General features: G+C 38.8%; 1 protein-coding gene across 2 annotated transcripts; it reads right to left on the reverse strand.

Moving 5' to 3' along the window:
- Positions 1-38: 38 nt before the first annotated feature.
- On the reverse strand, positions 39-25,268 carry rad50 (RAD50 homolog, double strand break repair protein). 2 transcript variants are annotated; one of them, XM_051937624.1, is made up of 28 exons: positions 25,162-25,268; positions 23,653-23,790; positions 23,364-23,447; positions 22,944-23,095; positions 22,623-22,808; positions 22,249-22,453; positions 21,605-21,733; positions 20,498-20,663; positions 20,173-20,231; positions 19,808-19,942; positions 19,016-19,222; positions 18,486-18,668; positions 18,088-18,245; positions 17,805-17,980; positions 17,057-17,294; positions 14,772-14,961; positions 14,353-14,479; positions 13,320-13,513; positions 12,956-13,066; positions 12,387-12,479; positions 12,029-12,142; positions 11,655-11,782; positions 11,348-11,449; positions 10,354-10,476; positions 2,040-2,125; positions 1,789-1,931; positions 1,483-1,616; positions 39-591 (listed from the first exon to the last, which is right to left on the reverse strand). In XM_051937624.1, the coding sequence occupies exons 2-28, from the start codon at positions 23,779-23,781 to the stop codon at positions 405-407; spliced, it is 3,939 nt and encodes a 1,312-aa protein (XP_051793584.1). In that variant the 5' UTR covers positions 23,782-23,790; positions 25,162-25,268; the 3' UTR covers positions 39-404. The 2 variants fall into 2 exon arrangements, with proteins under 2 accessions (XP_051793584.1, XP_051793583.1); XM_051937623.1 differs by lacking the exon at positions 25,162-25,268 and adding an exon at positions 25,001-25,128.
- Positions 25,269-27,017: the final 1,749 nt, after the last annotated feature.

Below are 27,017 nucleotides of genomic sequence, written 5' to 3' on the forward strand. Positions count from 1 at the left end.
GTAGCAAGAAATGACTTAGTCCAGTGAAAACGACAGCCTCAGTGTTTCAAAAAGAAATTTAATAACAGAACCACCTGATAACCACTTTGTGAAGACTACAAACACCAATACCATCCAAAAAATGACAATGCCGAAGATTCTTTAGTTTCATATCTATAAATGCAATCACACTTGTTTAACTCCAACATTTTAGTGCCATACCATAACAGCAGAACGTAGAGAACGCACGTCTCTTTGGTTGGGACTGCTAAGTAATGTTCATATCAGTGAACTTTGTAGACAGTTAGTAGATTGATCAGAACGGGGATTTTCTTCATGCTGTCTGAAAACTAAACTAAACACGAGAGCAAAAAGATAAAGCATTACTGTGCATTCAAAAGGAGTCCATAGAGTGACTTGTCTGCTCAGTGGAGATAGGATGAGAGTGAGTTGATGCTGCACTTGGAGATTTCAGAGTTCTGGTCCTGGTTCTTACGGATACGGTAGAAGTGTTCAATGTAGCTTGAGCGCCCCAGCAGCTCCACAAAATCCTCGTCGTGGGTGATGACCAGCAGCTGGAAGTTACGCTGCCGAGAGCGACTCTTGATGATTCTGGAGAGGAAAGAGATCAGTTAGTGCATAAAATTCATACACTTCAGAATAGAGGAAGTCAAAGTAGACATTATCAGCTGAGTGATGCAACTGTTAACACACAAATTCCAACTCCATCAGTTCTGGGACTATAAAATGTATGTTTTTATTGTCTGTCATGTCAGGATATCCGAATTTTGCTGTAAATAATTTTGCATTTTTAAACCAATATGCTAAATATTGTGAATTTGTACCAATACGCTTCTACCAGCACTGCCTAACATTGGCTACTGTAGTAAAAGCCATAAAGTAATTAGGATGTGTTGGCTGAGGACAGCATTCTGTACAAAACATCCGCTTTGACACTTTTTCAGGGACAGTGGGGGCTGTTGCAAAAGGTACAATAAAAAATGAAGAGTTGTATGGCAAGAAAAGCACTTTCTTCAACTTTTAGAGCAACTTGACAAATACCAATTAGTGACAGCATACTGGCCAGTGCTTTGCTGCATCACACTACTCAAATTTTATGATCTTATTGATGAGATAACTTTTCAGAAATGTTCAAAGGAGCATGCACATATCTGCACTGCCTTTATACTTGTCTGTTTTGTGTTCTATCTTCTAACCAGTATCTATAGCAACGTGTCCGCATCAAAGCAGCCTTTTGGTGGTGCAGGGATATCGTCAGTCCAGTAACAGCCTTCGAGCATTTTTGTATTTCTAACGGTGTGTCGAGCTCAGTGAGCTCGGGATAAATTGACAAACATTTACATCAACCTGTACTTCTTAAATTGTCTGTACTCAGTTGTGAAGAGGCTAAAATGAGTTTCAGGGTGCAGGTAAGATTTGGAAGCATGATCCGGCGGTCAGTTAATGATGTTCGGTAAAAACACTGCATGGGTGTATACTGACTCTACAAGGGCGTGTGCCAGTGACTCAATGTTCTCCCGGTCCAAGTTTGTGGTGGGCTCATCCAGGGCCAGGATGCCACAGTTCAGACAGAATGTTTCTGCCAGAGCTAGACGGATGATGAGAGACGCCAACACCTAGACGCAAAGAGGGGAGAAAAAAAAAAAAAAATGAAATGATCAAACAAAACAACTTTGGATACCTACCACCTGTTGCTGAGGTTTTGTAATCCCATACTGCAATGTTATCACACACACGCAAGACTTTTATGTGGCATAGGTGCTAATACAGAAAACATTTTTGTGGCACCTTCTGACCGGCACTGCAACGTCCTCTCATATCTAAAGCCGTGTCTCCTTTCACCATCACTACTCTGTAGTTGTAAACCCTTCGCTTCACTCCAGCAGAAGCATTCTCGTCCACATCGGACCTGATCTCCACATACTCGATATCTGGAGAGGAGCAAGAGGCAAAGGCAGAACAGTGAGCAAGGGAGGAACGAGAGCAGAAAACTCTCTGCATACAAAAACTATGAAGAACATTGTTTGAGTGAGATGCACCTTGACCCCTGTAGGTGCTGCGCCACAGATCTCTGATGATCTTATTGATCTCATCCATCTTCATGCTGTGGAATTTCATGATGGATCTGTGCAAAACAATAAGAAAACAAAGGTATGAACCCAACTGAGGGCAAGATACTGTGCTGACCTTTTCAGAAAGCCACTGTTACGACACAGCGTTTTGCAGGACATCCCAATTTCATTTGACAATCAAGTGACAAGGTGAAGACAGAAGTGTGATTTCCAGATTTCAAATTGTCATAGAAAAATTTAATCGGATAAAAAAAGTCTGAAGTCACATCACGCTCTGCCATAAATAATTAGTTTTAGTGTCTGCATTTGCTGGGAAAGTGACTGTTCAATGAAACAACAAGCTCTAGTTACCACGGGAACACAAGAGACATGACCTCGTGCTGCACATTGTACATTAAACAGCTGGTTCAACAATCAACATATGAAGATCACACTCAAGCATGTGTGCAAAAAGGGCATGTAATTAATCTAAAACTGACACAAATAGATATCCATCACAAAGTTTAATGCAGGTTTAATTGGTTTGCTGCATGTGTGGTCTGACGGGCTTTGTACCAGAAGATACTTCCAGTTCGCTTGGTGTGAAAACGATAACAGCGGCAAAGTTTTTTTTGTTCATTTCTTCCCCACCAAATCCATTTAATATTGAAAAAATGTCACTATACAAATGTACATACCACATATGAGGTCAATGGGATGTTGTTTTTCTGTATACCAAGAAGCATTTGGTTTATAATCTAGCAAACTGATGAGAAACTCTAATGTGGTCTGAAAACACCAGGATGATAGCAGTATAACAAGCGGTGCTTTTCTCATAGCCTTATATAGTTCATGCGGAACCATGATGAAAAGCACAAGAAAAAAAAAAAAACAGGCAGAGGAAGCCGAGCAATCCTTATCATTCATCTGACCTACTGCAGTTTATTAACATAACAGGCCTATTCAACAGAGGAAAGGCATTTCTGATGGCTTCCATATATTCATGACTTACAACAGGACTTGTTCATAATCAGAAGAACAGGGTGATTTCATATCTGTGCCAATAAAAAGCATTGCTATCTTTTAATATATCCTAATAATCTTAAATCGTATTAAGTCAAATTAAATCAAAATGCATAGCTCTTACTGATAGATTACTCTCATGTGAATGCTGCATTTCTAATGTCTATCTTCCCACTGAAAATATTTGCATGCAATAACCTTTCTTGAGTTATAAAATATTGTCTCTGGATATTATAAAATGCTGTGTGGTGTTTTACTATTTCGACTGGCCTTCTAATTTGTGGAGCTAAGAGTCTTGTTGGACTTCCTGGATTGAAGTGACATCTCAGTCATAGCTGAAGGAAAATGCATTCTAAGGAAGGGTTGTTTTCGGTCTCAACACATTTCCAGATTTACTGACGACACAGTGACGAAGGCTTTAAATGAATTTAATATGTGGGACCTCAAAAGTAGTGTCACCACATCAGTATCTGATCAAATGTGAAACAATCTCCTCCTCTGCTCCAGTGCTCAGTAACAGTCGGAAGAGTGTTCTTTACAGAACATTGCGATCAGACTACTGCTGACCTTTTGGATACACAGTGTCATTATTTTATTAATTTATCCAATAAGATATTTGAGTGTTATCTGGTAATAAGTAGAGAATGAATTATTGATTTGTGGCCAAAAGAAAAAGTGCTTTGTGAGACCACAGTGAGGTAAGAGATCAGATCATCATGTACGTGAGAATGGGATGGACATATGTACAGCACGACGGAAAACCCAAACCCACAATGCCTCTGGCCAGAAATCTCATGGCACAGAGACATAAAAACCTTATTTCAAGATACTTTAATTTTTCCAAATGTTCTTAATCATCACATGTAATGCACTAAAAGCTGCACACTGTGTATATTAAAAAAAACACCTTCCACTAAAATATTTCTTTTGGTTTTAATGGAATAAAAGAGACCCCCAGATGCTTCTTTTTGTTGCTTTTTATGAATTACAAAATCATATTCGTATCACTCTTTCTGAGCAGTCAGCACAATAGCGACGATGTACATTAATTATACTTAAACTAGTTACACACAAATTTTGTCACATTGACATCATTGTCACCTACGATTTGCACCCACAAATTTTTGCAAAGTAAGTCATTTTCACATTTTTTTCACTCCTAAATCAAAACGTCTTACCATGAGACGGTTTTCTGTGTATTCAGACAGAAACTGTGACCTGGATATATTGTCGCCATTTGATCTTGATAACACTGCAGTCTAACAGTGATGCTTGAACCCACACATATGGGTAAATGTCTTTCGTTTTTGTCTCAGATAGAATCTGTGACATGAGCTCACACTTCCTTACTGAGGCTTTTCATTCTATCGTCTCTGTCAGAGAAATCCATATGTCCAAGAAATAAATCATAAATGCCTGGTTGCCATTGGTATACATTTTGATTTTGGTAGATTTCTAAATGTTTTCATGCTGATTAAATGGAAAGTAAGAATTAGGGGAAAGAAAGCCACAGAAAAAGAAAAGGCCTAGTGCATGACCTTGTACAATAGTATTCTATTAGTGGTTTATTTGCAATCAGAATGTTGCAATTAAATCAAAACTCAAACCCAGTTCCTCAGCATTTGAAGACATGCGTTATCATGCTTTCAATTTTGCACAGTATTTGCACAATTTATCAGGACAATCAACACAGCAACCTGCAGCCACATTAAAACAATGCCACTGACAGTGATGTGGTCATATATCAACAAAACAAACTTCATATTCTGTGATAAATTCAGTGCATAGAACACGCATGTGAGAGAGATTGGATTATTTCTTGGACTATTTCTACAGGAATTTAATTCATTTTAGCGGTGGTGTTTCACTGACTACATTCCTGATTCTCATTTGTGAAAATGCCCTCATCACTAGAAACAGTGTTATTGCTGAATATAAGAAATAAATGTTATTTTGGACATTCTGGGTAATATATCAAATGTATTATAAGAATAGGCTAACAAATATTTTTACTATGGATTTATTTGTCATTTTCCCCCCATAATCAAAGCCATTGTTGAGAAGACAGCAGCAGGAAAAGGTATGTGAACCCTCTCCAACTGCCTGGTTTTCTACATATTAATTGGTGATAAAATATGCAATCATTAAATATGTCACACGCATTAACAAACACAATGCTAGCATCTGATATGTCCTTTGGTAGTTGCAGAACCAAGAAACACAGCCTTAAAGAGCATCTCTAATGTTTGCAACTGCAGCAGGTGGATTTTCATTGAAACCAGTCCATCTCACATTTTCTTTCACGTTGAGGTTCATTATCAGGGTACACCAGCCAATTTCTACGAATTTCGCCTGGCACACAGCAGCATGACATCATCCTGGAAGTTACCTCGATAAAGTCAGGAGTTCATGTTCCCTTTAGTGACGCATGTGGTTTTCATGTTGGTATACACCGTCTTTTTAATCATACCCCTAGGTATGGTTCTAAACAAATTAACCTAAGTTTCAGCCTATAAAATATTTTCCTCATACTGCTGGGCAACTGATGATAGCAACCATCTACGAGGTGTGCTTTCATGGATACTATGCCTGTTCAGTGGCTTGCATATGGTAGATTAATAAATAGAAAAGGCTCTTTTTTTTTACCTCGCTAATTATTCTGTGTTGTGCCATCGCAGTACACTTCTAGCATCAATTGGTCTGCATTTCTAACAGCTTGTCAGTGAACTGATAAGTTAAAAGAAAGTCTTTGAGATTACTTTGTAAGTCAACTTTATGCAATCAACAATTCTTGTTCTCATTCGTTTTTTTTAAGAAAAGCACAGCAGATGCTTTTGTGAAGTCTCTTTCAAAAGCCCAATGGCTCTTTTAAACTGTCTTGTTTGACCTTACCTGCAATTCAAAATCATATACAATTATAAATACAGCACAAAAAGGATTCAAGGAAAAACGTAAGGCAATTTGTGTTTGGTAGATCCTTTCTGTGCTGTTGCAATTCTTCCTTTTACCGTTGGAAAGCCTGTTTAGCTCCCCTTTAAATGGTGCCACATTTATATGGAACATGCAGCGTATTTTGCTGTTGCTATTGACAGGTCTTGTTTCTTCAGACTTCAATCATCCAATCCACCAAACAGCTAGCCTAGCCACGCTACACCCATGTTTCTAACGGCACAAGGGTCTAGGGAAGCTCGACAGGGAGGGAGGCGGGCTAAAAGGTTGTCTATCAAATCCCTCTGCAGCAACTGGGTAGGTATACAACCAATCAACGCAACGAATAGGCTGACGTGGTTCCTAGAGCACCGGCGGATTGTGGCTAAGTCCCATTAGCTTCCCAACCAGCGGAGCCGCGGAGCCAACTGGTATATTAAGGATTTGCTATATCCCGTCGGCATAAGTCCCAATACGTCTTTCTTCTCAATGAAACACTTCAGTGCCGTCCTTTGTTTATCTTTCAAGTTGAATTTTAGCTTCAAATCTTTAAGGGCTGTGGCCAAAGCCGAGTCAAAAGATAACTGCTTATTGTGCGCCGGTTGTTTCTGTCAGAATCGTCGCGCCTCTGTCGTCACTTCGTTACGCCCGCCTTCTGACTACACTTCATGGTGATTGGTCCGGCCAGTTTTAGGAGCATCCAGCCTCGAGCCTTATGGAGGGTAACTTGACCCACCCTGGCAGAGAATTAAATTCGTTGCCGTGGGTTGTCTAGCGCAGCTAGGCTACCAAACAGCATCAAACATGAGTCAATAGCAGAATAGGCTGCTTGGCATCTGCAGTGAAGATTTGGCAAATCTTTCATGGGCACAACATACATCTCACAATTGCAGGTTCCTAACAAATGTGGCACCATTTAAAAGGGACATTAACAAATTTCCCAACAGTATAAGACTTTTTTCCAAGGAACATTGTTATAACGAAAATGATCTACCAAAACCAAATATCCTTACTTTTAGTGCTATGTTTATATATGAAAAAGAAAAGCAAAAAATCTTTACACTGGAAAAGCATATTTACTTGAGTGGCAATTATTTGAGGTTTGGTTTATGTTGTGAATTGGCACTATATTTAAAAAAAACTGAATTGGACTGAATTTAATTAATTAATTTTAAAAATGAATTAGAATACAGTAGAATAGATAAGTGTGGCAACCTTGGGAGATGTTTGTATACAATGAAGATGTTCGAATAATATACTGGACCTAGTTTCATAGTGCAACTCACACTCGTAAGACTTTCTAATGTGTTATGATGAAGTGTTATGATGAAGATAAGGGAAACTTCAACGTCACCGCATACATTTTGCCTAGACTTTATCCACCTACACAAAGCTAACTCGAGGTCAGTAAAAACCTTTAATCCCATTGCCATAGATCTAATCATTGTTTTGCATGCTGGGGATGTGTGGTTTGTTAGTGGGAGTGTCTACAAGTTGGAGACTGAGTGTCCTGGTAGCTCATCTCAATTAAATGAACCAGAATAGTCATCGTCTTTACTTGAGGACAATACTATAGTACTGTACAGTTTTTTTTTTTAACCAAACCTATCTTGAAACTAGCTGTATCTGCAACAATCTAAAAGGCTGTATTCATGCTATAATATACCGGTTTGAACAGTGCTTGTGAGTGCAAATGTACACAATTATTCAATCTCCTGACTGCACTACATGAAATTAAACAATTTCTGATAAATTTTACACACAACATAGCGCCCCATTTCGCACTTGATTATGACTCTAAGGAGCACACAATCAAATGTAGAAGGTCGCACAAAATTAGTCAAACTCCAATTCTTTTTCACTTTCACTTAAAGGCATTATGGAGGATGTTTTTTTGTTTTGTTTGTCTGATTCACATAAAATGAATATACTGACCTTTAGTGGACTTGTATGTATGGTTTCTAAAAAAATAAAAAATTAAAAAAAAAAATAACTGTGGACATGGCAGGACCTGAAAAACATCAGCCAATCAATGTGCTCGGACCAAAGCATTTAGTTTGCTCCCTTTCCTGTCAATCAAAAATCTTCCGGCTCAGGCCTAGTTACGTAGATTACGTACGCCTTGGACTTACGTGTTTTGTGTATGTGTTGCTCTGGTATAGCTTCGTAGTTAGCTGGCGACTCGTTTTGCTCATCTTTTTTTACATGATGGCAGATGAAGATCCAGGGGGACCCAGCCGTAAAAGAAAGGCATTTTTTGATGTCAGAGAAAATAAAAGACAACTGGATCGCGAGAATGCAAAAACAAAAGTGATTATTGGCGGGTCATTTGGGCGATGGCGTCAGCTCAAGCAACAAACGGACCTAAACACAGATGCTTTGGTTGCTAAATTCCTTCTGGACAGGTAAAATGTATTATTGTATTATACTGCGGCTGTAGGCAACTTTACGAGTGCTACGCAAGTTTCTGGAGGGGGGCGTTTCTTCGTAAATATTTAAGAGGGGGAGGTTAGAGGGGGGTGAGGCAGAGGTTGTATGTGCGCATGCTACGTTCAAAGTCGTAGGAAATTAAATCTGCTCTAATGCCTTTAATTGCCATGAAACTGAATAGCAACATCTACACTGACTTGCCAGTTACTATGTACTTGACATTTTAACATGATTTCAGTTTAGTGGCAGCAGTCTCAGGCAGGGTTGTTAATTAGTTTGCCAGGAGATTGCAATAAAAGAGGTTCTTCCACGCTATGAAGCAAGTTGTAGCTCTTTGCTGTATGAGAAGCAAGAAAGATCGTTCTGAAGATAAAATGCATGGAATAGCGCAATGTCTTGCAAGAGGCACTGATATTTTGCAAAAACTGAAAAAAGACCCTGGCACTGCAATGAGGTTTGTGAGTAATTCAGGGCATAGATGAATTTGGTCAGATAAAGGCCTATTCAGCAAAGTTTCCCCAAGACAAATGAATTGTATTAAAATGCCAGCGATGAAAAAAGAAATCAGTGTTGAGCAGCAAACAGGTATTTAAGTGCTCAGCTTTCAAGAGTCTAAAGAATTTCTTCATGCTTGATCCTCAAGACTCTGGCTGTTCACAAAGAAAAACGTTTGTCATGAGCTCGGAAATACATGGAGACTAGGACGGGAGCTGTTTCATTCACAAATAAATGCTGTGCTACACTGTATGGTTGAGACTGCCGGTTTTCTGGAGGATTTGTAAATGTGACCCACTTCTGACAGGTCTGTGTTGTCAGCAAGGAGGTGGCTGGGGCATTCTAACCATTTTCAACCTCATTTATTTAAAAAAAAAATAGTGGGCTAAGTAACAGAAACACTTCTCAGAGGGCATCAGCTTTCAGCCTCAACTGCCACAGTGTGGGACAATTATGAGAGGACTGACATCACTTCCCCTTGACGACAACCTAAAAATTTAACAGTGGATCTGATGGTGTAACTTCAAAGAGTCTGATAATGAGAACAACAGGCAGATGTGTCATTACAAGAAAACTACTAAAGATGACACTGAATGTGCAAACTAAACCTTTCCAAGACCACGTCCTACATGTGAACACAAAGCTTCATTCATTTATCCCTTAGTGGAGGTGTCCTCCAGAGTCGATTTAGGCTTCATCCTAAATAACAGTCACTGAGACTCCTACAATATATTTAAAAGTGACATATACAGTACATAAGCAATTTGTTTATTTACTACTGTAAATTAGTGATGTTTTATTGATGTGTTTTTAATTTTTTCTCACACAGAGTTCTCATTGCAGTTGGAGAAAGTGACTTTAGAGCTCATTTTAAAGCCTGGTAAATAACACTTCGCTATCATTTTCTCTGTCTTTGCTTTTCAACTTTGACACTTTACAAATTCTTCTTGGTTTTACACCAGTTACAACCATAGTAAACCACTTCTAATTAACACTATCTACTAAGCAAATCTGCAATGCTCATACCTGGATTTTTTCATTTATCTGCAGTTTCACCCTGTAATCAATCAATCACTTTCAGTTTATGTCACTAACAATGTTCCCAGGCTGAGTATGTGACTCAGTAAACATGTTTGACACTTGTTTCTACTAGTGTCACCATCTCATATTTGTGGGGAAAAAAATTCAGATGATGTTAATATACGTCATATCAACTTAAACAGTAGTTTCTAGCTCCCATTGTCAGGTATTACAATTCTTGGAGAAAGCAGTCTTAGTAGTTCACATAACTGGTTTGTTGAATACTAACAGAAAGACATCACTATTAACATTACCTACATAATCCCTAATTTACTAAAGTGAGAAATATTTTGTGATTACCACATACAGAATGTGTGTATATAGTACACGATAAGTTCAAACTTACTGATCTAGAGCCTTGTAGTAGAGATCCAGGTCTTTGATGACCAGCTCTGTGGTCCTCATTGTAATCATCTTGTTTGTGTAGAGTTTATCAGCTTTGCTGTACTGATCTTCTCGCAGCTCTTTTCTGCAATCAATCAATTCAAAGAAAAAAAAATAAATTTATAGACAATAATATGGATGAAAGTGAAATAACCTCTGCTTCTGTTAATGGCAATATGCAGAAAAATCCTATTTTCTCAGCACTATCCAGGGTTCACATACATTTTGTTCAGAGGATTTGAAAGATTATTTTACATCCATTTGCACAATAAACATTTATTTGTACATATTTAGACAGAATATATTGACCAAGTATACAGTGTGCCCTGCATTACGCAAATAAATGTAGTACTATAGTATTGGTTATAGTACTTTAAAGTGAAGTTTATGTAGTGACAGCTGTGAAGAGTGATTGCTTTGCAGCAGCAGTCTGATCAATGAACATGTATTCATACAGATGAGATAATTATCTAGCCATTGGTTTATGGGCTAATTCTTTGTAGACCATTGACCATCTGCTGAAGCACAGACTAATTCAAGACTTCTTGCTTCTTCAACTCCTTCAGTTAACACCAGAGCCATGGAATAAATCTTTACAAGAAGGAATATAATGTTCATGACGTGCCCGTTACCTAGAATGGACGTCTTTCCAGGCAATATAACAATGTTTTGAGTGTAGGATTAAAAACTGTCTTCCTACTCTAAAATAAAACAATAAAACTGATATTCGCTAAACCACATAAAAATGTTTCAGATTGATCTTTTTTTAATGACTTTTCCACAATCTTGAGGGATTTTCAAACTCAATGACTTTTCAGCATTTTTCATGACTATGTAAACCCAAATAAAGTTGAAACACCTTCAGCCTTAGATAATAGGACGCCATGATAATGAACATCTTAGCTGATGTTGGTTCAGCTGTGTGTATGTAAACATACAGTCTGTGCATTTATCACCTGTGCTCCATTATCTGCTCCTCAAAGCCTTTCTGGCGTCCCAGTGCGATGCTGCGGTTCTTTTTCAAGTCTTCCAGCTTACGTTCTGCTTCACGACGTTCTCTGGACAACCACAGAAAAACAAAGTGAAAACATTGTGTCTCACTTCAAATACACCTGACAGCTTGGCCATAAACTACCTTCACACATTCAGGTGTGACCATATTAAGGTTAAAGAGACCAGAGTTGTTTGCTACAGTACAGCTTGGCACACCTCTATTAAATGCAGTGAGCTGAATGATGATAGATATCAGTGTGGTGTTCTTACTGGCGTAGCTGCAAGACCTGCATGTTGCCCATGTCTTTCATAAGAGCCTCACGTTTGGCCACAACATCCTTTAACTCCTCCACACGCTTCCTCAAAGTCAGGTTGTCCTGTAACCAGCGCTCCTGGACCTGAGAATTAATAAAAAATTGAAGAGGTTTTGATTGTTATCAAAAGCATTTTGCAGCTCCACTCATGTAGTTTCTCACATAAAACTTAAATGTTAGCTGAACATTTGACAGGTTCAGTAAGTAACTAAAGTTTTACAGACACCAAATATTATAAAAGTCGATTGAAGTTAAAGCTTCCTTTAAGTAAGTTTTATTTCAAAAATGTACAGAAAATGATCATTAAAATAACGATAGAGGAGCTTGTACCTTTTGAGTGTCAATGTCCTGACGGATGGTTCCCATCTCCTTGTTAATTTTCTCTTTATGCTTCTCAGCCTCATGTAGCTGAGTGTTGGTTTCTTGAAGTTCGGACTCTTTTTGCTGCAACAACAGCAGACAGTGTCAAAACATTTGTTTCACACAGAAAAATGAACAATTCGGCGTGATTATAGCCAAGCTTCCATGGGCAACACCAAAGAAAGAATGAAAGTTTTTTTTTTTGTTTTAAAGGTAAATAGAAATGTAATTTGTTTTGTTTTTTACCTTTTACACAAAACAATTAGCAAATGAACCATGGAGATGACAAAAACTGATGTATCATATATGAGTGTAGAAAACTTGTTACCTCTTTGTATTCGTCTTTTCCTTCATCCACATATTTAGTGATGTTTCTTTCCAAGATGTTGATCCCCTTTATTCTCTCTTTGATGGAATTGATCTGTCAGTAACAGAGTCACAAGAGTGATGACATTAAGATGAGGAGATATTCAGGAGTAATTTGTGAAGGAAATAAAAGCCGAAAAGTAAAATGCTCTTAAAGCAGTCAATAATAGGAAGTGTAATTTCACTGACACTAATTGCTAAGTTGTGATTAAATGTGGGGCCAAATGTATAGTGTTTTTTTGTAACTGACCTTTATAAAAAAATAACACTGAGTCACTGTTGAACATTAAGATCTCACTCTTGCTAAACCCACTGATTATGAAATAAGGGAAAACAGAATGTGTAAACGTAACAGAATAAATGGGAAAGTCCATCTTAATACTAAAAACGAACAGTTCAGAGCAGAAAGAGATAAAAAAAAAAACGAAATCTAACTTTCGACTTCAGTGTGACGTAAACAGTCTGATGTCCAACTGTGATAAGTTTTCTGAACAGAGAAAGAGTACAGTGAAAACATCACAATGCGCCCACCTTCTCCTGCCCTTCTTCCTGCCTCTGCCTCTTGCGCTCCACCAGCTCTTCTTTCTCCTGCTGCAGCTTCTCCAGAGCAGCAGACAGAGGGGACAGCTGTTCCTTTGCCTCCTGGTTTACAAGAAAGTGAGAGAAAAAACAAGCTGATAACAGGTTGCAACTGTTTAACATGCAACTAGAAATACTGAAATTAGTTAAAAAAAAAAAAAGTTATGCGAAAAAAATATGTAATTAAAAATACAACTCCTCACCAAGATGAGACTTAATCACTTCAAGCCATATATAATGCCAATATACCAGAATGTGATGCTGCTTGTGTTTCAGGACTTGTGATTTATTCTGCTTATGGAAATGTGCGACGTACCCTGATGTCCCTGGTTAAGGCCTGTATCTCTGTGGTGAACTCGACACACTGCTCCTCCAGCTGCTGCTGTTTCTGCATGTCACTGCTCAGCTGAAGCTTCTCTGCTTTTGTCTCGTTCACTGTACTTTTCAGCATTTGAATCTGCTCCTGCTGGTCCTGGATCAGCTTACGTTTCAGCTCCATCTTGCTGGAAGCTGAAAGAAGACGAACAAGCAAAGGCAGGGAAAACGCATTTGTACAACTGCTCCAGCATCGTTCTGCCTCCCATGCAACGTCTCATGTGAGGTCAACAATGTGTAGCAGCAACTTACTGTACAGCAGAATAACAGTGCATGTTTTTAGAGTATACCTTTAGATGATATTCAAACTGCTGCACATGGTAGCTCACATGAAAACTCCATAAGTTGTTGTTTCGTGGACAAGGACACAAACAGAATCAATCCAGTCTATTTATATATATATGGAAACCTACGTCTCATCAGTCATACATGTGTTTTTGATTATTATTTGGGGGGAAAATGTACGCAACTCCATGTTTTGGATGTTAATACTTTTGATGACTTATTTATTGAAAGGTACAAAACATAAACCCTCTTTAGACACTAACTACAACAAAGGAATACCATAATATATTAGCTTAAAATGACAATTTCACAAATAATCACAAGATATTGTTCTAGTTTTTGGACATTTTTCCTCATCAATCTTTTATTCAGTGGAGCTATTGACTGTGATCTCGGCTTTCCAGCAGCTTGCTCAAACAGAGGTCAATACAGAGATCTGAAGTATGTCCAGTTTGTCTGATTTTACCACCCTGAATATCTTTGCTTTCAGTCTAGTCAATGTTAGTGTTCAGAGTCTCAAAGAGCAAATACATGTTTGAAACCATTCAGTTGTTAAGTTGACTGATACCTGTGGGCATACATATTTTTTTAATTGAAGGTGCTTGAAAAAACAATGGCAGAAAAAAACTATAAGCTCAATATAATAAAATAACATTTTTCCTCTAAATGGGTGTATAGTGTCATCTTACTGGTATCTAGCTTGTGCTGAGTTTCTTGTTTCTCCTGACTGACTTGCTGGACGGTTCTGGTCAAGTCTACTCCCTGGAGTTTGGCTGACTGCTGAGCGATTTTCCTCTCCACCTCTTTAAGATCCATCTAGGAACAAAAAAAGACATGGGTAAAAAGGGTAATGTATATGTTTTATCAGGAATGGTCTCATTGTGACGCAACTACTACAGAAATATAATCACTATTCTTTGATGCCTCTGTTATTTGTAAATTGCATATTAGATTAATAGAGGAAAGAATGTGACAAGAAATGGTCTCAGAGGTATATCTGGAGAAAAAGGGAAGAGTACATGCAGGGACTGACTGTCTTTATTAAACTGTCTGTACATGGTAGACTCTACGGTGATCAGAAAGATGGAGACAGACAATGGGTTAGTACCAGATATCTGTCCATCAGAGATATGTCTTGCAGGCAGGCCTTAGCTGTTTCCTCCTCAGACATCTGGGTACCAAGCAGAGTTTCCTGCTCCTCTACATCATTCTTCAGCCTCTCAATTTCTCTATTCACAGCCTGGAGACGGTTTCTCAACTCAGGCAACTCCTTCTCCTGAAATTGCACAATGGACTGCCTGGGAAACATGACAGAGAAAAGAAAAACACTGAGTGGAGGGTAAAGGGGCCTGTTACATATATTTAAAGTGTACATCAAACTGTGTCTCCACTTGAAAACCACTGGCTATGATGAATTGTTATGGTAATACACTCGGAATAAGTCGTTTTCTTATTCAGGAATAAGAGGGCCTACTATGCAGCCTAAAAGCTTCTGACTATCTCTCATCTCATCTTGTAGAGGCTGCTACTATCCACCTTGGATACTTTCATCACAGAGCTTAGTAGAGTAAGTTGTAGCTTAAAACAGGGTTAATATTTAGCAGCATGACCCAATTAATATAAAACGTCTTTCTCAGTATAGTAATCCCAGATGGTTCTCTAGTATAATTTCCCATCACTGACATGTCTAATTTCTGTTAGCAAGAACACGTATCATTCAGACAGCTCAATACCCGTAAAATCAGCTTCTGTGACGCCTGTCTATTGTGGTTATTATGGCCGTATGGCAAACCATGGCAGCAGCCATTTCCCTCCCACTGGAGGCGTCAGCAATAACCACTTACTACTAAAACCCCCCTACAGCTGGTTAACAGATTTTAATCTACTTGGTTGGTTTGTTAGCCCTTCTTTGATTTAATAAACGAAATGATTTCAACAATTTAAGGTCCATCTTAAACCTTCAAATGATGCCAGTTTAACAATAAAACTCACGTGATAAAACTAAACCATGTCTATTCAGAAGAGTAAACTCTTAACTACTAAAAACATCAATAAGATGCGGGGGAAAACCAAGCTGGACACTGTAATAAGATTATTTCTTGACATCACCTTAGTTGCTAAATAGGTTTTGATGTAAAGTGTTGTCTTAAATAAAAACTGTGGCTGGTAGATCACAGCACAACTATGGGTTTCTTTCTAGCTCATGAACAGACATGACAACTCTCTAGATAATGTGAGATAATATGAGAATCTGGCTCCCTCTAGTGGAGCATTCTTCATAAAACCTGCTCACAAATAAACTGCAGAGGAAGGGAGATGAACATATTTACATAATCATTACCTTAAAGTAATATAAGTGAACCTATCATTTCAATTATTTTGAAGTGTAAAAAAAACAATGAATCAGAGGATGTCATCTTTGTTAGCACCAACTAATTTAAAAGTCTGTTAAACTTTTAATTATTTTGTAACATTTTACAGACTAATCATTTAAATGTTGAAATAACCAGTGTTAAATTGTGATTTGTAATGTGTGGAAATCTGTTTCACAGTTGCCATAGGTGCACCTGTGTGTGTGTGTGCATCAGCAACAATGATAGGCAAAACATTTCTGCAAACACAATCATTTATGTAAGTACACTGTCCTGTATATTAGTATGAAACATAATGGTGTTAGGTTACCACTGAAGGAGGAGACAATATCAATGTAATCGAATTAATATGGATGGATCAGAAAATCATAATTACATTAAAAAGGGAATGATTATACATTCTGCAGTATTAAAATATACCAAGATGTTACTGATGATAGAGCTGGTCAATGACCAGACTAGCTTGAATTACCTAACTGTGGTGTAATTTAAGCGGCTCTGATATTCTGCTCAAACCAGCTAACTAGCTCTAAAATTTAATTTGAACTTGAGCACTCAGCCTAGCCTCATGTAACAGGTAGCTTATCTCAAGCAGATGTTTGTCTTCTTAAATAACATTTAGTAAAATTTGGCAGGCATGAAGCAGATAATCAGACCAGTTTGCATTCATTTAGCAAAGAAAATCAAGTTTCTATCGATCCATCCAATCTGACTGACTGAAAATGGGGTTGATCTTCAGGGTGATTATGTTTGACAAACTCGTAACAGGAACGAAGAAAACCCTGTGAAAGATTGGCAAGTTGCCATGTTTTTTCTACTCTGTAGCCAAAACTAGTGTTGCAATATTAGACTAAAATTAAGACGTGTTAAACAGGTTTTGGAGAGTCATGAAAATTGTTAACACTGTTGGATGATCCTACAAGCATTTCTGTCCAAAGCATTGTGACGTCTTTCTTTACAGCCTCACAGTCGTGGAATCTGAATCTATTTTTTAGTAACTGTCAACACTGGCACACTGTACCTTACAGGTCTGAGAGATATCATCTCATCTCTCTTCCTCTCTTTCCTCTTCAGGTCCTGCTCTGTGTTTTTCAGTTTGTCCGGCACCAGGCGTAGTTTAGACTGCATGTCGCTGATAACTTCCTGCAGGTCAGACTCGGAGGGGAACGTTCGCTGGCATACAGGGCAGCAGGGCTCCCTCTCCTCTGTCAGCTGACTGATGAACTGAGTGTACACCGCTGTGGCTCCAGCCAGCATAGCTATGGCAGGACAAGTGGAAAAGGAGAAAAAGGAATCATACAGTACTATCTACTACAGTGATTTGACTACTTCAGACATGCACAACTTCAACTACTACTTGTGAGGGCTTACACAATCTAGTAATCTGTTCCTTCGTCTGTTAATTTTGTTGCAGAAATGTACCACTTAGGACAAACTTGAGTTACATTTAGATGATTTTGCTCAAATTGAAAGCTCAGTCTGTGACACAGTAAAGATTATTATTACAGTTATCCACAATGGGGACAGTAATGTAGAAGCATAATTTAAATCCATGCCTACTGACCTTCTCAAGTCAGGGCAGTAACATTATAAAGTTCCTGAATTTCTTTAGGACTAGCCTTGCCATTTAGTAGGTGCCTTGCCTAACTTGGTGTGGTATCCATTAGCCCCCATGTCATCTTACCTCTCAGCTTAGAGGCCTAAACAACAATTACTGACCGTGTCAAGTCCTAAGAAGCTCATTTTACTTTCCATTCCAGACCATTTACCTCTTTGTTTGGATATCTTCTCCAGATCCTCTTGCAGTTTGCCCAGGTCCTGCTCCAGATCCTGACTGCCGCACACATTGAAGAACTTTTCTTCATCACCGGCTAACTGCTGCTCCTTCTTACGCAGCTCAGCAGCGATGTGGCTTTTATTCTGCTCACCTGATGCCAAGTCCTTACTGACATTTATAAAAAAAAAAAAATCAAGTTACACTGGTCAACGCCACAGAGAAATATATTTGCAAAACATCTTCTTTCATCACGTGTGTAATTAAGTCTAACTAACTTGAGTTTTGCTAGTCTGTCCCTGGTGCCGTTGATTTCCTTGGACTTGGCATAGATCCAGTCCTCCAGCTGTCTCTTGTTGGGAAAGTGGCCCAGCAGGGAGACCAGATCCTCGCTGTGACGAGACTTGATCTTCCGTACTTGCTCTTCTTTCTCTGTCTGGAAGAACAAATGAGGAAAGACGAAGAAGGGAAGTAAGAAAACAGAGAGAAGAGATTATCAAACAAGGTTGGATGAACACCAAGGGATAGTTGGTTTAGCTTCAGGAGTTGAAGAAGCCAGAGAAACAAATTGTGTAGTAAAATAGTTTCAGTTTCTGATGGGGGCTCTATTCTCAAAAGGAACAGGGGCGAATATTTAACATCAACCCTGCCTCAGTGACTGTAGGTTACACATTACCTTGTCCTTTTTCAGCATATCCATCTGTGTGCGTGCAGTTGTGTGTGTGTTGAGCGTCTCCATCTCTTGATCGAGTTGCCTCTGTGTGCGGTCGAGTTCGGTCTTTTCTCTCTGGAGCTCCACAACCTCAGCCTTCAGCTCATCCATGTTGGAGCTCTGAACGGCGCTCTGAAGCTCGCGCTCCTGAAGAGGAAAACAAGCACAAAATGTAGTGAGACCAGAACACATAAAAAGAAACTTTGCTTTATGCATGGGGCCAGTGGTATATTGTGAGAGACAATTACAAATATATATGTAACTTAACACAAATAACCTGTCTTTTATGCAGTAAATTGCATAAAAGAAATGCAAGAAACGTAAGAAATTCACATAAGTTGACAGTCATGACGTCCAAATAGCTGATCTTTAATGTTGGATTTTACAAATTAATCCAGAGAAAAAGAGCCATAAGTTATGTCATAAACCTCTATGACTTATTGAAATTCACAAAGCCTAAGAAAACTTGTCACAGTCGATAGCTTCATTCTCACCGCTTTAGCCAATTCATTTTCTAGTTGTTGCAGTCTATTAGAAGAACCCTCGAGCCTCTGCAGGTCCGCCCTGACGTTCCTCAGTTCTTGTTGCTTCTTTCCCTGCAGGTCTCTCTTCAACTCCACTGTTCTCTCCAGGCCACTCTTCTTATCTCTCATTTCATCAATTGACTGCTGCTTCTGTCGCTCCTTTTCCTGCAGGTCCGCCTGATTGGACAAAACAAAAAGATTAACAATAACTTGTTCTGAAAATGGATAGCACATTTATTAATGGTTTCAGAAGACTGACCGAAAATTCACTTTCAAATTCTCCTACACTAAATAATGTGCTTGTTAGTTTTAATTCAAATAAATGTCTGGGCTTAAGTGTGACGAAAAATCAAAGTTTAACACTTGTACTGTCTTTTCTCATGTATCTGTGCTTATCTTCAATTTTACTGCTGGCTCTAATCCAACAAACACAAGTGTGTTCACAGTAACGTATTCATTCAATGGATTTATCACGGAAGTAGAACATTTAAATTTTTGGCATGGAAAATAATAACAGGTTACGGATTTTAAAATAAAAATTAGACCTCAAATTAACAGTTTGCCTCAAGGATATTGAACTTTTTGTACTAAAGACTAATCAGACACAACTTATTGACTTGTAGCCGCTGCTACAGTTTAATAGGATTAGCCAGGAAAGCAAAGTAACTACATAATTATCTATTAACATATTATCTTTCCACTATCTTTTCAAATATCAGTACTTAAGGATCGATGTTTAGGATCCAACTGAGCATTTCTTACCATAACCTGACTGACGGTCTCTTTTTCCTGCTCCAGTCTCTGTGTGACGTGGCGATGAAAACTCTCAAGCTGAAGAGTGCTGAAAGGTGTCCGGTCGTAACCTTCCATCTCCAGATAGGATGACAAAGAGCGAACCTGCAAGAGAGGGAAAAAGAATTATGTGAAGTTTGTTTATGTGTATGTGGAAAGTACTTATCCATATGTATAGCTACTGTGCAGGAATGAAATGAATACAATAAATTATAATGATTTAAAGCCTCCATGGGAACAACAGCTCGATGTAAAAACAAAGTGAACCTCTATAAAACAAAACTACGAACACATTCAGTGCTGCACTGTTAGAGAGCAGGGCTTTTATGTCTCACCAGACCATCACGGTTCTTGATGTTTTCAGTGTGGTGGTCAGCTTCCAGCTGTAGACGGCCTGGGGAAAAAATAGGGGTGTTTTAGCAGCTGCTTTTGAAATGAGGAAATAAAGCTACATATTGAAGAGAAAACAACATCATCTACGGCTGGAATATTTCTCGTCTTAATTAGTTTCTGTTGTGCTATGAAGCAATGCTGCAACAAAAACATCAAAACATACTCAGTTGTATATCTGGCTGTATGTCGTCCTTTCTAATTCAGGTAAAAACAGCTTTTTGTTCAGAGATGTTTAGCTACCCTACAGACTGATGCCTGTGTGAGTACCTTGTTCAACCAGGAGGTCAGCCTTGACTCTGTTGAGTCTCTGACACTCTCGTCCAGCTCTCTCCAGCTCCTTCTGGCAGTCTGTCAGCCGCCTCTCCTTGTCCCTCACTGTTCTCTGGTGGTTCTGATAAATCTCTTGTAGCTCTTCATCTGAACCCTGGAACACCTGCCACATACACAGTTCACTGGCTCAGAGTGGCTCTAAAGCTCAGTGATTGCAATGAGTACAGCTCAGCGAAGTGTCAGGGTGACATGTTTCACTTCAGTGGGGCGGCTTCTAGCATAAAAATACGTTCACCAATAAAAATTTCATCTGGATAAAACACACATCATGCATGCATTTATACAGTGACAGCATTACTTCCCCACTATGCTACATTTTGAGGCACGAGTGCAACCACAGGACACAAATAACATCAATGGCAACAAAATGGGGAAGAGAGCAGTCATAATTTTCACAATTTTGAACCCAAACATTTGCGTCTGACACTCCCAAAAACAAGCAACACATACATCAAGGGACACTCAGTTTCACACAACATCAAACACTGTTCAAACTGAGAGGAAAACAGCAGAGAAAGGCCAAACATCTGACAGACAGAGAAGCAGAAAGGCCCAGCAGTCATAAAAGACATCTATATCAATACAAGCTACTGATGAATTGGCTTGTCATGGCACAATTTCAACAATGTCATTCACCATCTGTAGTCGTTCTGTTACTTTCTCATTTAGGATAATGACACTTCACACAAAGTAGAGTCCAGAGTCCTCTGAAGCAGGTGTTTTGCTCAACAAACCCTCCGGCAGAGAGACAAATCGGAAGACTTGATTTATTTTCCTCTTTATATTTTCATCATCTTTGCTCATGCATTTCAATTTAGATGCCATTCTTTTTTGAACTGTCTTTATTTATGTGTGAAGCTTCATGTCGAGTTCTAAAGTATTTCAGTCGATTTGTTGCCTCCAGTATCAGTGATATTTACGTTGACTAGGGGGTGATTCTGATGCTTTAAGCAGCGTTTCTTTCCGTCCTGATTTAGTATTTTCATTATGAAATAAACACTTTTCTTTATTTACACAAGCGTTCATTGTATATAGTTGAGTTACCTGTTCCATTGTTTCCTCCAGCTCTCTGTTGTCCTCTTCCATCTGTTTTTTCCTGCTGTCTAAAGCCTTGATATCATTGTCCAGTTTCATTACTTTCCCAAGTTTTGTGTCAATATCCATCAGCCCATTCTGACAAAAAAAAACATGAAAATTCAACAACATAGGGGCGGTTCAGACATGGTTCCTACAAAACCACTGTATTTGGAGATAAAGTATTAGAAAAAAGCTGCATGTTCTCCAAAAGGCACTAAATCACAACTATGTGAAATATCTTTCTCCAAAACCAGTGTACATTGGCTTTGCTTTTAAATGTATACACTCAACAAAAATATAAATGCAACACTGTTGTTTTTGCTCCCATTTTTTATGAGATTAACTCAAAGATCTAAAACTTTTTCCACATACACAATATCACCATTTCTCTCAAATATTGTTCACAAATCTGTCTAAATCTGTGACAGTGAGCACTTCTCCTTTGCTGAGATAATCCATCCCACCTCACAGGTGTTCCATATCAAGATGCTGATTAGACACCATGATTGGTGCACAGGTGTGCCTTAGACTGCCCACAATAAAAGGCCACTCTGAAATGTGCAGTTTTTTGTTGAGTGTATTTATATTAACATGCTAACAAACTGTCCTACCTCAAGTGGATCGATCTGTCTCTCTATCTGCTGGATGCTGTCTTTTGAGGCCATCAGCTGAGCCTCCTTGGTGGCCAAGGTGTCTCTAATCTGTTGGGCTTTGTCTTTGTTCTGCTTCAGGTAGCGCAGCTCCACCTGACACTCTTTGACTGTCTGAGCATGTTTGAGACGCAGCTGACGCATCGTTTCCAGAGCTTTGATATACCTGGTACAAAGACAAGGAGATAATTACAGAGGTTCCCTATTCTGGCAATATTACAATAGCATACAGAGGTTAATATGTTTACTGAGGTATATGTTTGCTTTAGATAAATGTTAGGTAATGTAATGCGCTGGCATTCAAGAAACAGTCAAACATAAAGGAATGCACTTACTTGGTTGTAGCGAATATGGAGTCGAACTTGTCTTTGAGCGCCTTGCCCTCGCTAAGTGGCCAGTTAGACTCTTCTTGGTGACAGAAGATGACGTGATTCAACACAGGCTTCGATACGCCCAATGCAGAAATCATCTCCTGGTCCAGCTCACCACACTTAGCGGACAAGCTCACTTTCTCACCATCTCTGGATGAATTGCGACAGGAGTCGCATATGAAAAAAGAAACCATGTAGCCTTAAAATACAGTCCCCCAAATTATGTTTGTTAGCATTAAACCACACCTTCAAAAAAAAAAAAAAACCCATGAGATTGTGGCTTACTTCATTCTCGTAATGACCTGCTCTAAGGTTTTGAAGGTGTAGTTCTTTGCTTTCTGAGTGCAGGACATGGAGCGATGGATGCATACTTTCCCTCCATTGACATCTGTGAATAAGAGTCGAATCTGTGCTCGCACATCTGTCTCGTGGGCATCCTGCAATTGTAGAGCATTACTTTTACATAGAGAAAAGTGAAAAGACTAATCCAAAAAGACAGTATTTATTTTGTACTTCATTAAAACTTGTGCTGATAAAGATCACTAGCACGGATGTAAAGTGGTTATGACTTCCGCTATCGTCATTATAAGTGACTTAAATTTGTCTTTAATTCTAATTTCTGTATTCAGCCTTAGTCATGCCGAATGTTGCTAAAGGAGAGGAATTTACAGACAAATAATTAATCTGACAAGCAGACAAACTTACTCTTGGATCATGAACAAAAGCACCTCCTTTAGATCCTGGGGGAAGTTCTCCTGATGTCGCATACCTAAGGCATTCAATAATAGTCTAAAAACATAAGAAAGAAAGGGAGGGTCATATTGCACAAGAGTGAACACATGAAAAATGCCATTTGAAACATTTTCTACAACTTTTGCAGTGACTAATTTCAAAATATAGAAATGTCAAGTCATTTCACATGCATAATGTCAGCTGTGTCGTTCGTGGTCAAGCTTCACAGTTACCATCTGCTCTTGTCTGAATGTTCTCATACCGTTTTTCCTGCTCCATTAGGTCCAACCAGAACTGTCAGAGGAGTGAAGAAAGAGATGACTTGCTTGTCTTTATCCTCAATCCCAAAGCTCCTCACCCCCAGGATGCTCATCTTGTCTATCTTTGACATTTTTGCTCTCTGAAAGAGAAGAAAAATACACAAGTTCAATCAGCAGCAGTTTTAAAAATGGAACACACCCTACCAATTCATTTCACTGGGACATCAGCTACATACTATATAAAACAGTGAAGGATTACTGGCTTCTGATTAGTATTATCACCTTAAAATTTAGCTGCAGTCCCACTTAGCAAGATTATGTGGTAGTAACCGATAGCATCCGATGATCTGCTGGGTGCGGCAAGTTTGCATCACACAAACTTATGCATACTACTAACCTAAGCTGCCAAATCTTTTAGCAGACATAGCAAGTTGGCTATAATAATATATCTGTTTAGCAAAAGTGAACAAAACTATTGATTGGGGTGTCATCAAAAAGATATGTTTGAGCTGTTGTATTTAAAATTACAAAATAGCCAACTTTGGGGACACCAACTGCTTTGAAGATGTTTTTCATCTCACAACGTGTAGTAAAACTATAAAAACCGACCAATTTGAATGCAGAGCTTATCCAGTACACGATTTGCATTGTGTAGTTTCTTCAAACAAGCCGTCTTTATATCGACCCAGCCCAGGAGGGTGTTATTTTGCTTTAATAAAGTAGTGGCAGTAGTTTCTAAAGTGAATGTGTCCAAAAGATTACATGCAACATTTCAAACAGCTGCGCCACAGTAACAATATTAACTAGTGCTAAACAATTAAGCAATTTTCTAAATCAGAATCACAGTTCAGAACAAAGCAAGTAGGAAATCATAAGACTCATATTCTGGATAATCATGAGGCTGCACACCACGGTTTAAGCAGTGATTTAAGGGTTTTCAAAATGTCATGATAGCAACCAGTGACACACCATCTATTCAACTGAGCTGAATATTTTAGATGATTTCCACAAATCGTTCAACCCTTACATGCACAAACAACAAACCCCTGTGTTACAATAAGTTATGTGTCATTAAAACTGTTCGAGGATCATAGGAACAAACAATACAGATCACTCTCCACGTTTAGCTAGCCAAATTCTTGAAAGGGGCGTGAAAAGATATGCATGCCGACTTTGAAATGCTAATAATGTAATGTAGAGGTATTACTCCGTACTACTACGTTTCACTGTAAGTGTAGTGAATTAATATGCTTTTTCGTGGGTTACAGAGGAAGCCCATACATGTTAAACTAATGCATTTTAAACCCCATTATGGCCAGTTTGTTTGGTGCGCCTGGAGGCGAAACGTACTTGTTAGCACAGCAGGTTAGCTAACGACGAACTTTGGCTATCATGCTACACTGCAGTTAGCGACTGTTTGGCAGAATCCACCACCTCAGAGAAACACAAGAACGGTCTTCGCTGGTAGAAATGTCACATATATGTTTTCTAAGACCATAAAAACTGCCCACCCGAGAAAGTAGATATCCTTGTGGTCTTCAGACGTGCAACTACAGTTTTCGCGCTGTTTAAAATGTGACTGCAGAGGTAGTGGCTGACTTCCGGGAGTGGGACATAGATGACAAAAGCATAGATATGCAATTCCATGCAACGAATGATTCTTGCTGAGGTTCTTGTTTCGTACACAGACGATACGATTATTCATTTACACAATTACTTCACCAGTCATGGAACGGAAGCTATTTTAAAAGCACAAAATGAACTACATAAAGGAAGCTCTTCTGTTTAAACTAAATCTATACCCAATGGCCACCTCAGTTGAACTCAGTCTTCTGTGGTGGCTGACAAACTTTGACCAGCGATAACTTTTCTTCTGTTTTGGTAAGACTTTAGTGGTTCCCTTTGCTTCGATTTCAATGTTTCCAGCGATTTTTAGGAGGTTTTTTTTCTGTATATATGGGAAGGGCAAATGTTGTCATTGAAAGTCTAGACTAAAGCCAAAAGCCATACCTTGCGTTGTGGAAATTCTAATATGTTTTCAGAATATATAGAGTTGTTGACATCTGTGTCAAAATTAGACTTAAGAAATTGGTAGTTTCTTATTTTACTGTGTATACTGTTTGTACTATCCATACTGGGTACACTGTTGATACAGTTTATGCTATCCATACTGCTGATACTGCTGTCATCACTATTTATCTCTACCTGTACATTTAGCTGAGCTGTTTTATTATATTCATTGTATCTGCAGCTATATATTCATGGCGCTCCATTCACATAGTTAATTCTGTTCATATTGCAACATATTGTAGACACCCATACTACATTTACTGCACCCTCCTGCAACTTTTGCATTTCTGATTAGGTGCATTTTGTTGCCTTAGTACTAGTAACCTCTGCAATGACAACTTAGACGAATTATATGGGGATTTTTTTACTGTGTTTCAGCATCAGCCCCATAAATTCTGTATCGGTCGGGCTCTATTTACATTTCTTTACTGCAACACTTGGATACTACATCCTCACATGCTCTCTGATTGAAATAACTCTTTGTGTAGAAATAAGACAAGTTTTCCAAAATTCTTCCGACATGGTGTGGTGGACGAAACGCTTCGGTTTGCTCTTTCATGGTAGTATCATTTGTGCATGCATTCGTTCTTTCTTAGAAAATTCAAGGCACTATTTATCATCTCAAGCTGATAAACAGAAATCTATATACTGAATGGAAGTTAAAAATTTTTCCTCACGTGACAAGTCCTTAATGACCAATCTCCATAATATCTTAAGGATCTCCTTATTGTACCATATTACCCCAACAGAGCACTTTGCTTTCAGAGTGCAAACTTAGTTGTAGTTCCTAGAGTTTCCTAAAGTACAATGGAAGCCTTCTGCCATCAGTCTCCTCTCCTGCGGGACCAGCTCCCAGTTTGGGTTTAGAAAGCAATTAGGCTGAAAACTTTCCTTTTTGATAAGGCTTATAGTCAGGGCTGTCTCAAGTGACTCTGAGCCATCCTGTAGTTATGCTGCTGTAGGCCCAGGCTGCTAGGGGGACATACAGAGAAGAACTGGGCATCTCTTCTCCCTTTCTCTCTCCATATATTTATATGCCATCATTGCATCTCGATAACTTTATGTCTCTTATTTTCAGTAGTTTTAGTTGTGTCCTTTCTGCAGGTATATTTGGCTCTGGGGCAATAAATTTCTGGTCTGTGGTTACCATGGCAGTATATACTTTTTGAATATTTTTTTCACCTCATATTTATTGAAAGGGCTTCACAGTGGCTTGGTGGTTAGCCTTGCAGCTAGAAGATCCCCGGTTCATATGCCAGCCTGGACCTGGGATCTTTCTTTGGAGACTTATCCTTTT

This window comes from Acanthochromis polyacanthus, chromosome 17 (assembly GCF_021347895.1).
Source record: "Acanthochromis polyacanthus isolate Apoly-LR-REF ecotype Palm Island chromosome 17, KAUST_Apoly_ChrSc, whole genome shotgun sequence".
Taxonomy (NCBI): domain Eukaryota; kingdom Metazoa; phylum Chordata; class Actinopteri; family Pomacentridae; genus Acanthochromis; species Acanthochromis polyacanthus.

Coding starts and splice junctions, on each gene's coding strand:
- rad50 (XM_051937624.1), bottom strand. CDS start 23,781: ATGTCAAAGATAGACAAGATGAGCATCCTGGGGGTGAGGAGCTTTGGG. Junction 18,669..19,015: donor AAAATGAATTGGCTAAAGCG/GTGAGAATGAAG, acceptor TTTCCTCTTCAG/GAGCGCGAGCTTCAGAGCGC. Junction 14,480..14,771: donor CTCTGATGGACAGATATCTG/GTACTAACCCAT, acceptor TTTTGTTCCTAG/ATGGATCTTAAAGAGGTGGA.